Raw genomic sequence first — 14096 nt, forward strand, 5'->3', positions numbered from 1 at the left:
TTTCCCCATGTTAAAACTAAAATCTTATTATGGTGACTTACTATTCATTTCAACTGGTGTTTATGTTTGAGATTTCAAATTCTTACTGAAATAAATTAAAACTAGGAACTTGCAAATTCAAATGCACATTTGCTAGCTTTCAAAGGTATCTTCATTTCATTTAAAACTATTTTTCGGTGATATTAGTAGGGCTTAGTTGCTGAAGACTGAGTAAAGTGTCAGTCTTCAAAAAGCTTATACATAAAATAAAACATAATTAGTTAAAGGCTAACATTACACGTGGCTGTTTGTGCTGACCAGACTAGTATTGCTAATCTAGCTCTCTTTAACCTATAGTTTACCGAAGAAAAACTTGGTCAAGCAGAGAAGACTGAACTGGATGCTCACTTGGAGAACCTCCTCAGCAAAGCAGAATGTACTAAACTGTGGACAGAAAAAATTATGAAACAGACAGAAGTTTTATTGCAGCCAAACCCAAGTAAGAAACATGTTGGGTTTTTCATCTATACTTTAGTGCCAACAAGCTTGTCTATTTGTGTGTGTGTGTGTGTGTGTGTGTGTGTGTGTATTTGGCAGTCACTGCTGCATGTTTATACACACTGCTGTTCATTGTTCCTGTTTAAAACTTCTCTTACATGTACAAGATGTACAATGCTTTTTTGATATAATGAAACAAATTAACTCTTAATTCCAGTGCAAAGACTTGACTGCATAAGATGGCAACTGGAATCTAACAGAATGATTGCGTGTGGGTTGTCTCAAAACATCTTGAGATCTGACAGGATCAGAGCCTATTTAAGCTATGCAGGGTCTCTCTTCATCAGTACTAAGATGAGAGAATTTCTCCTAGCCCAAAGGAAAACAAAATGCTAGGGAAGATATGTTTATTTTAATAGGTGTCACTTTTCCCTCAGTCTGTATTGTGTTGCTTCTCCACCATTGTATTAGGGGCATGATGCTGCTTGATATTTTCTTTTTTTTGTTTGTTTTTTTTGTTTTGAGAATAGGAACTGGGGTTCTGATCACTTGTCATGTTACCTTTAGTGACTCTTTTACAAAAAAGAGTTTTGATTAGACCTTGGTGAACAATGCCAGCATACTTCTGAGTTTTGTAACAAATCTGTTCTGGCCATGCTAATTGCCCTTTTGGTTTGTTTTTCACAAATATTTGAGTGGTGGTTTACTGGGGAAATGTTCACAAAACTTCAAGTTTTCATATGTATTTGTGGAAACCAAAAGAGCTTGTGTTCTTATTCAGTTGGAAAATAAACAAGATCATGATCCTTAGCTGATTGGTCACACACAAGCAACAGAGCTCAAACGTCAAATATTGGCAGTAAATCCTTAAAGTGAATAAATTCAAATTTGCTCACAGAATAAGGCTAAATTCATCAACTAAGCTTTTCATTGCAAACTATTGGCTTTACTCCAAGTTGTAAACCTAATATCCTGGCCAATTTCTACTTGAATGATTTTCTTGAGTTATATTCTATCTGAATTCCCCCTATAGTTTCAATTGATTATAATCTTCATTTCCTCTTCTAGATTTTTTTTATTAGTGGGTCATATGATTCTCATTAACTAACATGTATTAAAATGTATAAACTGTTTTTAATGTCTTTTGGGGTGGGTTGATGTAAACCAGTTTTTCTTTTTTTTTCGTTTGTTAAATCATCATTTAATCATCAAGCAGGAAACCTTGATTTAAATACTTTACTTTACATTTGTACTCTTCAGTTATTTTCCTAAAGACAGGTTGATTCTCATTGGTTGGTAACCATTAAAACATTGATTTTCTTTTTCTTTTTTTTTCAATTAAATATAGCCTTTATACTAAATTTGATGCTCTTTCCTAACCAGAGAAAACAATATCTATAAACATTTAAGCAACTATATAGCTTTGCATACATTTATTCATAATCTTAACATTTACATTTTTAAGTTAAAATTGACTAATGCCTTAATTTGCTAGACTAACTTTTACTCATTTACATTGAGCTATATTTGGATAGAAATTGGAATTCAATTAAAAATGCACAAACCAATTTTAAAACTGTTTTATGTAACACAAAACATCTTAAATGTGCTGGACAAAGTTTATCAAACCTGTTTTCATTTGACACTGGCCTAACAAACAAAGTAAGTATTATCCGTAGTTATTGAATTGAACTGATTGTGTATGGTCACTGTTCTTCAAAACTTCAGTACTACTAGATCTCATCTGCACACACCTCATTTTTATTTAGAGAGTGGATAGAAAACAAACTTTCCTGCTTTTTTTTTTTTCCTTTTCAATTTTCAGTTGGCTTCTCAACTCTGAATTAACTAGTCATTGAATTGAATAAATTGAAAAGAAAATATTCTCTGCACCTACAAAAGTGGCTACTGCCATCAAAAGCTGGTTTAGCACTTAAACAGACTCTGGTTCCAGGTGCTCAGCCAGTGAATTCCACCAGTTCAGTGACTCCAAAAATTTCACAGCAGAAGTGGTATACTGCTTCAATATTTTTACTTACTTTAAATAATTATAATAGATTATACTGAGTTTAGGCCTTAATATATTTGAAATTATGGCAACCTACACTTTTTTTTTTTTAAAGGGAGTGTATTAAACACATCAAATTTCTTTTTTATTTAAAAAGTTGATTTTTATCCACCCTGCTTAAGGTTCCATATTAATGCACAGTACCATGTACAATTATAGCAAGAACCCCTTGATTTTTTTCAACTTTGATTTAGTCTGCAACTGCTGATCTTAAAGTAATAGAAAAGCTGTGTCAAAGTCTGTTCATCTGGAAACTGTTCTATACGCTTGGGTTAACTCTTCAGTGTGATAGGCATAACACAGACTTTACTCTCTTTAATTGCATTGGAAGTACCCAGATCTGTCCAAAAATACAGCTTGCATGCATTTCCCTGGCTCACCACTCCAGAGCATTCTTTGGGCTAGGGTCAGAGTTCTCTGTGGGTTTCCATGTTCCTCCTGCAGTTCATGGCTTGTTTTCCTAGTGGTGGAGCACTTTAACCTTGGTTGGTCCTGCAGCTGTACCAGGGCTCCCTGCTACAAAAACATCCCAATCTTTTCCCTTCTCCTGCCCAAAACGTCCTGTGTGGCTGAGAGTCTTCCCCGACCCACAAAGCCTCAGAGGGTTCAAAGGTTAGCATCACTACGTTGGTTTCTGTTCAGCTGTTCCAAATCTCAGCTCGCTGTTGAGGAGTTCGGAGAACTGGTTTTCCCCAACTTCAGCCAACCTCAACATATCCTTTGTGTGGTCAAAATACAGTTACTAAGGGTAACTGCTTTCCTTTTTCCCTAGCTTGGTGGGTACACAAGAACTGTCCGCCCATGGTGGATTCCATTTTTACACAGAGGTATTCAGTGATACAGCAGTTTTCACAACTTCATAGTACCTACTAGAAATCATAAATTGTAGGCTGTCCACATCTTCACAGTATTCCATGGGAAGCTGGACCTAAACTCTGTTGCAAGATACCTGGATTCTGTGACAGTCTGGTGTGGCAAACTGGAAATCCTGTTAGATTCTCTTCAATTAAAAGATGGGTGTTTTTGATTAATTCAGCATGAAATTAAGTGTTACAACTGGTACTGTTCAGATAAAAAAATCAATTTTATGGTGTTCCACACTTAGTTTGATATGCCAGTTAGGTTCTAGAAAGCAACTATGCTTTAATACAAATCAAAGGTAAAGCTGAGTGTTTTGGCAGCTGCATAAAGAGGTGAGTGGGGCTCATGGTATAAGGCAGTTTAGGTTTGTGGAACAAGCACATTAGCTGTATAAGTCTACTAAAATGAGCAGCAGTGAAATAGTTGACAATATTGATGCAAACTGTCATCTTCGGGTTTCGGTCTTACACTCACCTCAACAGGTGATCAGTTCATGCCTCTCGGAGCTATTGTTTCAAGCTGTTTATATATTCAGACCTCCAACTTAAGCTTGCTTCACATCTTCAAAGTTTTCCCGAGTCCCGAAAAATAGATACAATTCTCTTAAGTGAATGGTGCTGAAATGGAACACGCTTGTTGCAAGAGGTGGATTCCAGAGTAAATTCTGCAGCAGCTGGACACACAGGCCTTGAATAAAAATATAATTAAAAGCCAAATTCTATGAAACCACATGAATAGAATGGCCTATAACAAAAATGCTAGCTCCATTCTCTTCTTTGGGGAAGAGGAGGAGTAGATGCTGCAGAGGGTTAAGTTCTTTGCTTCCTAAAGCTATAGGATGGTTGCAGGGAATTTGACCCCTGTAGATGAATGGCTGATAAACTAATGGTATTGGAAAAGATGTGACTGCCCAAGCTGAGTAACTTTCCCTCCCCTTTCACCCTCTTCTCTCCCCTCTTTTTTTCCTCTTTCCCTCCCTCCCCCCTTTGAAATGGTAGGGATTCAGATATGTAGGGGAGGGTTTGAGTGTATTTGGCAACAAGTCACATTTATCACAGTTGGTAGCTGGAACTAATGTTCCCCTACTCTAAAAGTAAGCAACACTTCCTTACTTCCCCTTCTATTGAGTTGCTGGAGGAGCTGTGCATTCACAATGCTTGGAAATGAGACAGGTCTCACATAACTCCTTCACCAGTGGTTAACCTCACTCTAATGCTGACGGACGGACGGACCTTATTCCACAGGCTGGTCTCTTTCCCTTGTCCTTGGAACTGCTGCTAGGAGCAGAGAAGCAGTAATGCTGGAGGCAATAGCTTCAGGTTCCCCTTCTGAGCTCAGATGGGCCATCTATTTGGCAGGAGTGCTATGGGAGGCTGGCTTGACTTTAAGTCTAGGATTCAAGTCTAGGTTCCAATGCAGTATCTGATCTCTCTTGATCAGCAAACTTAAGGCCTGAAACATGTGTCTAACCACTTAAAATCTAAACTGTCTCTGGTTCACTCAGACTGTAGATAATACAATTACAGTGCTTTGAGCCTCTGTCCTGAAATAATACAGGAAATAAAGTTAAACACTTACATAATTTGGGTTTCTGGTTTTAAAAGAGAAAAAAGTAAAGTAAACAGCCTATAAAATGTCTCACTAAACATTTAAAGAGAAATCTGAGTCATTAACTACAGGCTGGGTGTAAATAATGAATGGATGGCAATATCTCAATTATGCTGGCAAAACCTTATTTTCAGCTCTCTGAATTGTATTCAGTTTTGATCTAATCTGAAAATACTCAGTTCATATTAGCTATCCCTCTTCATCTTAATCTGCCTTTCTCTAAAACAGTAGATTAAGTTCTTTTAATGCTTTCTGCATAAATGCTTTATTTGGTACCTTTAAGACATTTATATCCTCTCTCCACCATCCAAGCACAGCCATTCATTCTTGTGAGTAATGGAACTAAAAGCTCTGCTATAGAAGAATGCTGGATTCTAAGTAGTATTAATAGATATGTAAACAGGGGGAACGGATTTGTTTATGCTACAGTTAAAGGGTACAAGCAACCACTAACGTGGGGAAAGTGTACTTGGTGCTATACAATAGTCCTTACCCCAAAATGCTAATCTAGCTCACCAGAAACTTGTGGCAGATGTATGACAAGTGCCTGACCATTTCAGTGGTAAGCATAAGTGCTCTTTTATGAAATTAGAGATGGGCCAAAGTTACAAAACTCAGATCGTGACGCTAGCCAAGTCAAAGTTTGAGGTGTATTCACATCCAAGGCTCAGTGTCAAACTGATCTCTAGCACATTAAAGAGATTGAAATATTAAAGAAATGAAAGCTGAAGCGAGCATAACTTGTGTGGCTTCTAGACTTCGTGTCTCTTTAATAAAAAAAAAAAAAAGTCCTTCATACTCAACATATATACTCCCTGCCTGTAGTCATATCTACTACTGACTCTAGAGGCAGAGTTTTTACTAAGTATTCTTGGAAACAGACATCAGTGTAGCTATAAGGAAGAAGGCTGTGTTCTGTTCCTGGTGAATTCAGAACTGCTTACTGAGGCCATGTCTACCTTAGAGAGCTTACACCGGCACAGCTGTACTTATGCAGATGCGCTGCTGTAAGATCTCCCATGTAGTAGCTCTGTGCTGATGGGAGAGAGCTCTCCCATCGATATAATTAAACCACCCCCAACGAGTGGTAATAGCTATGTCTGAAGGAGAGCATCTCCCACCAACGTAGTGCTATCCACACCAGTGCTTCTGTTGGTGTAATTTGTCACTTAAGGGTGTTTTTTTCACACCCCTGAGCAACATAAGTTATAAAAAGTGCTAGGCTATGTCTACGCTAGTTTACAGATGAAATTAGTCGAAACTGCATTTAATGACAATTCAATGACACTGTGGCTCAAGTGTTACTGGGGGATAATGTGGCCTGCACAACCTCTAATACTGGTGCTGTGTAAGAAGGTATGAATTAGCTTTATTACACGAGCCTATATTGAATTTTCATGGATAATACTAGAAATACTTGTAAACAGAGCAGATGGATATTTAGACTAACATATCACATTGGTGACAATCACTATCCGATTTCCTCAATTACCTAATACTTTGATATTCTGTGAATGAATTAGTAAGTTGCTTTTCTATGAATGAACACTTTTTTTTAAATACTGCTTTGATTTACAGTAATTGCACTTCAAATTAGCAAATAACACTTTTTTTTAGATGCTAGAATAGAAGAATTTGTCTACGAGAAGCTGGACCGCAAAGCACCAAGTCGTATGAATAACCCAGAACTACTAGGCCAGTATATGATTGATGCAGGGAATGAGTTTGGCCCAGGAACAGCATACGGTAAGTTTGAGCTAAGAAGATGATTCAAATTTCAAAAAATGACTGCACAAATTTATGTATTCAGTGTACATCTTTGAGAATATTAAAGCTCTGAAGTCTTAATCCAAAATGAAGATGAGAGTAGCATTAGTTATAGCTGCGATTGGAACCCTAACTCTACCCCCCCTAGTGAATGCATAACTTTACTACCTGAATAGATAGCTCACATTTTGTTTCCCTATGAATGTCTAGTCACAAGGGAAAAATGCAGTTCCTGTCTTTTGAATACAGTTATTTTTTTGAAAAAAATATGAAATACATATGTACTGTGTGCAGAGTAGAAATTGCTGTTGGAAACAACTAAATTCTTGTTTAAAATCTCAGTGCAGTTTTAGTCCTGACTCCCTCTTTAACTACCGTATATACTTGTTCATAAGCCAGATATTTTTAGTAAAAAAGGGAAGCACCAGAGAAGGGGGTCGGCTTATGAACGGGTATAGAGAGGGAGAGGTGGGACACAGCCCCTCCCAACAGAGGGAGCAAGGAGAGACAGCAGAGCCAGAAGGGATGAGGTGGGGCCAGAGTCTCTCCGCTTCTGGCCACGCTGCTCTTCTCTTCTCCCCCCCAGCCTTCGAAGCAGCTGCAGCTCTGGGGTTGGCAGGCTGCAGCCGTGCCGCTCGGCCCCACCCCCCCCAAGCAGGCTGCAGCCAGGTCAGAGACATTCTCCCCTGGCCCTCCCCAGATAAGGTGGGAAGGGATGGGGAGAGTGTGGGGGTCCCAGGCTAGGTGTGGGGTCATGTGGGGGGTGGTCACAGGGGTTACTCCCCTGACTCCCAGCTTCTTCTCTCTCTCTCTCTCTCTCTCTCTCTCTCTTCCCCCCCCCCCCCCCCCCCCCCACACACACACACACACACACACACACATTTCCCCACCAGTTGCTGTCCCGGTCCATCAGGATTAGCAGCTGGTGCACCAGGACACTTTGTTTACTTAGGTTCACCTCCGTGCCTGCGGATGCTCAAGGTAAACAAATCATCTCGGCCCACCAGCGGCTTATCCTGATGGCCCGGGAGCCAAAGTTTGCTGACCGCTGAATTTCCATTTTTACTTATCCATCTTGGGGGGGGGGGGGAGGGGGAGGATCGGCTTATAAACGAACCGTCTTATGATCAAGTATATACGGTACTTTCTACAAGGGATTATTAGAGTTATAGTAGACTTATTCATGGATACCTTTCTCTTACTCCCTCAAAAACCTACTCCTCTATAATGGCATCTCTGGCATTTTCCAGGAAAATTTTAGAGACTGGGCCTTAACATGAAGTCCAGTTCTCATTCTCTTAAACCTACCCTTCAGTTTAATATAGGTAACAGTTAAAATTAACCAACCGTTAATGTGTAGGTATATTGTTGCCAAAATACACATATTACAAAGCCTGATAGTTTTCATTTCAGAACACAAGGTAGCTCCGCAAGTAAATAAAAAAAGTTGTTTTGTGAGATTAATTTCCACAAGGAATTTAATCAGAGATCTTTGCATCTAGAAGTAATAGGCTTTTCTGTTAAAGTAGAAGATAACCTACTCTTTTTGTTGGAAGCATCCAAAGTAAAGATTTTCACAGAAAGTGTATGGGTATAACTTTAGTAGTGGCAACCTTTACAATCAGAGAAGCGACAAGATACTTGAAAACATCAGTGGCTTGCTGTCCAAGTATTAACCAGGCCTGAAGCTTGCTCGTCTTTATTTAAAACAAGCTAAATGAAACTCAGCTTATTCAGACCAATGTGTGTGTAACTTCTTATAAGTATACAGCCATTGCAACTTGTTTAATTCATTCTAGGATGCAAAAATAAACGTTACACTATTAGCTTGCAATGACACCATTTGAATGATGCTTAATATGTTGAGCAAGGATGAATTTTGGTAGGAAATTGGTATTGATCAGCACTTGCACTGAAAAGTTCCATACCTCAAGGGCATACAAAACAAACTTTGAATGGTAAGGTCCCCAGTCCCTTTCCTCTTTTTTAATTAAATAAAAATTCCAAGAACAGTGAAATGTGTGATGGTGTCTATCTGAAGTTGTTTTCATAACACTGTTCTTCAGAATCAAATTTACTAACATTTTGTATTAAAGTACAAATCCTACCTGTGTGTTCAAAAGTAGACTTTCAGAGTTTACATTAAATGCAAAAAGCATTCTCAACAGTTAAAATTTTTCTATTTAGCAAAAACCTCAGATGGGTGATTCAAACTGTCAAAAGGGGGAAATTGCTTCTGGATTAATACTAACAATTGGAACTTTCATTAGCAAATGCGAAATAGAATTGCCATAGGTAGTACCACTACCACAATTCTGTATCTATTCAGATAGATTAAGATCTAACACTGAATGTTCGTTCCTTCAGAACTTCCAGTTAGTGACTCTCATTAAAACAGCCTTGGTTCTAACTTTTTCTTTAAAAGCAATTTGTTTAGCATTTGGTAATTCTTCAAAATGTTGGCCTAAATTCTTGTGCTTGTAGAAATTTGCATAACCACCTACAGGGATCACTGTTTAACAACCATCTCTTCTCCTTTACAGGAAATGCACTAATTAAATGTGGAGAAACACAAAAGCGAATTGGAACAGCAGATAGAGAACTAATTCAGACATCTGCTATAAACTTCCTCACTCCTCTAAGAAATTTTATAGAAGGAGATTATAAAACAATTACTGTAAGTTGACAAATGTATTGTAAACACTTGTAAATAGTTCTAAATATAAACATTTAAGTAAAGGGATAGATAAATCACATGGAGTTTAAAGAAAACTCCCAATAAGGAAAAAGCAGTCGAGACTTGACTTTTGTCTTAAGTAATGCCTGTCGTGTTTTTAGAGAGGAGAGAAGGGGGGGGGGGGGGAGGTCTGGTTCAAGAAAATGTTCTTGAATCTGCCACTTTTTAGTAAGTGTCCTATCTTGGATAGGAGTTAAAATAATGATCTGGATCTAATTCTGCATCTAATTATGCCTGCGGTTTCAGTTTTAGGAGGCCGCTTGTATGCAGTATGTTACAAATATCACTCACTTATTACTGTAGATTATCTTTATGTAGTACAAGCCCACATTTTATTTCATGATCCTTTTAAACTAATTGATTTTCCTAAACTTCCAGAAAGAACGCAAACTATTGCAAAATAAAAGACTAGATTTGGATGCAGCAAAAACCAGACTGAAGAAGGCAAAAGTTGCAGAAGCTAGAGCTGCAGTAAGTAGAATAATCTTTTCTTTAAAAAAACAAGAAGTTCACTATAACTCTCCCCATTTGGGTCTCAAATGTAGACAGTTCTGGCCCTATGAAAATTGTAATTACTTATACTAGAAGCCAGACATTAATATTATTACTTCAGCAAATATTTCTATGTCAAACTGAATAAGAAATGCCTAGGTGGAATCTAAGAGAAAATGGCACATTGCTTACTTTGTGTTGGGTTTCTTGTCTTCTTTAATACTATTTTTAAATGTAGGCATAGCAAATTTTTATGCTGCTCCTCTTCTATCCTACATGAACCTTTGTCATAATGACAATTCTTGAGCCGTAATAAGTCACATAGTTTGTGTTAACTTCTAATCACTAATACTTCAAAATGTGGAGCAACTTTTTCACATAGTAATTTTTAAGGTGGGGTGTGCCAAACATTAAGAGTTGCTCTTGTTTGTTTGTGTTTTTTGTTTGTTTTACTAGACATGTGGGAGCATAAGTGGAACAGTTGGGAGTCTTCTGAAGGCTTAACCTTGTCCTATGCTAAATTACTTTTTGCTTCAATATTCTTGTCTTTTTTCTTTGGAATGGTTTGTCACACATTTTACATAATTTCAGGGAATTTATCACCTCTTTATACCTTTTTACATATCAGCAGCTCCAAGTCCTGTTACCTTAGATATTAGCTTGCAAGGTCCAGTATAGCAGATAACCATTTTACTCAACATAAAAATCCCAGGATCAACCATTTCCAAAACATTTAAGTGGCCTCATTAATCTTAGTTTTCTCTCAAGTTATGTTGTGATTTGCTTACATGCGTTATTAGATTTTTGTTAGTTGCAGGAGGGAATTAATCTGCTGACTTCATTCAGAGGAACAAATTACTTGCTGATCATTACTACAGGACTAGTAATAAGAAAAATACTTGTCCTGTAAACATTTATCTGTCAGTGTTTCAATGGTGGTAGATCATGAGACTTCCTACCTCTCAGGGTACATCTACATTGCAAATTAAGGTGTAATACCTGTAATTAGCTTTAATTTAGCTAGCATGGGTAACAATAGCCGTGAAGATGTGGTGCACAGACCCTGGTGTGGGCTATCAACCAGAATACATACAGAATACATATCAGGTATGCTTAAACTGGGGTAGCTAGTTTGCACTGAAGCTCATGCCATCACGTCTTCCGTGCTAAAGCTAGTACGGGTATGCCTACCTGCGTTTTATAAAGTACACCTCAATTTGTGACGTAATTAAAAGTACATCTACATTACCATCTTGCTTGCCTATACTTCAGTCCCAAACCCCTTTAGTAGTTAACTCAAACCAACAATATTTTAATGCTTTTCTGCCTCTTGAACCCTGGGTTTCAAGCTTCCAGAGGGTATACTCAAAAGGGCCTATAAAGCCTTACCTTGCAGTTGGTAGTGAATGTTCAGAGTAGAAGCCAGAAGATCAAGAGGGGGTGAAGAAGTGTGGAGGGATTGGTTCAGGTTGCCATAGATCTTTCTAAAAGCAGTTTGCCTGGCTTGCTAGCTGTAGTGAATGTCTGAGTCAGTAGCACACGCTTTCATTGAGGGTTTTAACGCTAGTCTTTGTGATAGCCTCAGGTCTTGTTTCAAATGTTTTCTCTGTTCTATAAAAGAAAATGAAACAAATGCAGATGGAGTAACATGTAACTTTAATCTCTTCATAAGTCATGCACCGTTATGTTCAATAGCTAAATGAAGTAGTCCAGAGCAGTATTTAAAATGGCTGAATAAAACTACTTGAACTAAACCAGCAACTGTTTGGATTTCTAGGTATGCTTCACCACTTGCTCAGTTCAGTCTTGCAGTGTTTAACTATTTTGTGTTCTGTAACATATTGTTCACTTGCAGTAATAACAGTGTAACCTGGTTTTGTCTCTGTCTATGCACTAAAGCAACTAAACACGTCTCAGCCTGAAGAAAATAACATTATGGTAAATGTCTCTTACATGCTCAACTTGCTGCATGTAAAATGGCTAAAGGTTTGTTGGCCTCCTGTGTTCATACATTCCTTTACAAAGTGTTTCCTCTTGCTATCCAACTCTAGTGGCCTTAATTGTCATATCCAATATTTGGAATGGAGAACTGAATCAATATTCCAATTTCTTGGAGTCCTTACTTTAATAATACCAAAAAAGTACTAGATAAATGACTCATGGCTCTATATTGTTAAATTGTCCTTGTCAGACTGCAGCCAATAATCTAAAGTGTGCAATACTATAGCCTTGTTTCCACAACTTTATTGATGTCAGAAAGCTTAATGTACCAATTTAAAAAAAAATTTACTATTGAAAAATTAAGTGCAATTGTGGGAAAACAACTGAAATGCATTATTTGACTTTCCCCATAGTATTTCGTACAGGACCATTTCAGGGGAACTGCACACTGCTTTATGGTGTCCTTGAGGGTACCCCAAAACCAGTCAAAAGCATTACAGAGAACATGTCATAAAATAGTGTCATAAACACAAGTTAAATTTACCAGGGATTACCCATAATCCGGTGGGTCTGTACATGTGTTGGTTCAGAGTTTCATCCGCAGTCAGTGCAGGTTGACTTTTCGTGCAGTTTTTTGTGGGGTAAGGGATGTTTGTTTGCTCACCTCTGAAACCCGGTCCAAGCCAGTGTATATATAATTGTCTGTGTCGTATTTCTATGGATTTGCATTAATTACCTCCTAATGATTCCAGATTTCACAGTAAACCCACCCGATGAGCCAGGAACACACACACACATACATAGATAGATAGGTTGCTCATAAATGGTTATATCTATGTGCCCATAGCATTTGACTAGACTCAAGATGTTGTTTGAATTATTGTATTAATAAATAATCTCAACATCATAATCTTTGTAGTTTCCATGCTATCAGGGTCTCATCTATCACAGTTGGAATAAACTGTGGATCTAAATATTTTAGGGACTCTTTCTTGTCTTTGATATCAAACTAATTGTACAAACAATTGAAACTATGAATATTGCAATATGATTATTGGGCTAATCTAGAAATAACAATTGTAAGATACTTGTTGCAAAGATTTGCTGATTCTTTCTCAGCCTGGAAAATATTTACACACTGTTTTTAGACCAGAGTGTTTTCACACTAGTCAAAATTACTTCTGTAGAACATGCACAATATCTTATGATGGTTCCTCAATCTGGTGTTGTCCTTGGTCTGTACAGCACCTGGTACAATACGGCATTGATTTTCAGTGTGGCCTGTAATACAAATAAACACTTCAGTGTTTAAGGTTCCATTGTTGATGGACAGTGAATCGTTAAACCAAAGAATCTTGCCTCTAGTTATAAAACTAATGAAGTCTTGGGTCATAATTGCATATTTTAACCACAACTTTGACAAAAAACTTCCAATTTCAACATAATAAACTAAAGGAAAGCTGCATTGTTAGGAAGACTCCTGTTTTAGCTGTGTTAAGTTATTATTGAGATGTCACAATAGAATTTTTAATCAATTGTTTCAGTTCACTGAAATTTATCCAATTTATTGCAAGTCCTTGTGGAGGCAGCAACCAATAATGGAATTAAGATGGCAAGAGAAATCGCTTCTCTCAATTTGTTTTATATTTAACATAGTTTTGTCTAGTGGGCTCTTGTGAAGGGTGAGCATATCTTTCAGTTGATCAGTATTTCAAATTTATGAACCTTAAAGTATCCATAACTAAATTAAAAATCATTAATTTATTTATAACTTGCAATAAGTAATTTAGACTGTCTAGTTTGTATCCATTTCAAGTAGTTACATATTTTACATTGTAAGAGCTTCATGTTTTACGGACAAGTATCCCATTTTACAGAATTTTGGTTTTTATCACTTTTTTGCTCTGTAGAGTATCCACTTAAGTTTTTTTTATAATAGCTCCATAACATCACATAATGTACGTAATATAGTGCTATAGGTGTGCAGTTTAAGCTGGAATTCTTTATTGTGTTTAAAGAATGCATTACGTTTTCTTGACTGAACATAGTTCATAGCAAAGGCCTTCATATGGGTGCAGTGAGTCACAGTTGTCCACTCTTTACATCTTCGGGCGAAGGGGAAGGAGGTATTATTAAAGAACACAC

The 14096-nt window shown here is 37.4% G+C and overlaps 1 protein-coding gene across 3 annotated transcripts in view; it reads left to right on the forward strand.

The window, feature by feature from the left end:
* SH3GLB1 (SH3 domain containing GRB2 like, endophilin B1) overlaps positions 1-14096 on the forward strand; it is a 38389-nt gene that overhangs the window by 8653 nt on the left and 15640 nt on the right. The window contains exons 2-6 of one of the 3 annotated variants that reach the window (XM_005298088.5): positions 337-478; positions 6632-6760; positions 9325-9458; positions 9897-9989; positions 11910-11996. In XM_005298088.5, coding sequence (XP_005298145.1) covers positions 337-478; positions 6632-6760; positions 9325-9458; positions 9897-9989; positions 11910-11996 — 585 coding nt within the window. The remainder of the gene's footprint in view (positions 1-336; positions 479-6631; positions 6761-9324; positions 9459-9896; positions 9990-11909; positions 11997-14096) is intronic. The other 2 variants (XM_005298091.5, XM_005298093.4) reach the window with 2 other exon arrangements.

This window comes from Chrysemys picta, chromosome 8, assembly GCF_011386835.1.
Source record: "Chrysemys picta bellii isolate R12L10 chromosome 8, ASM1138683v2, whole genome shotgun sequence".
Taxonomy (NCBI): domain Eukaryota; kingdom Metazoa; phylum Chordata; order Testudines; family Emydidae; genus Chrysemys; species Chrysemys picta.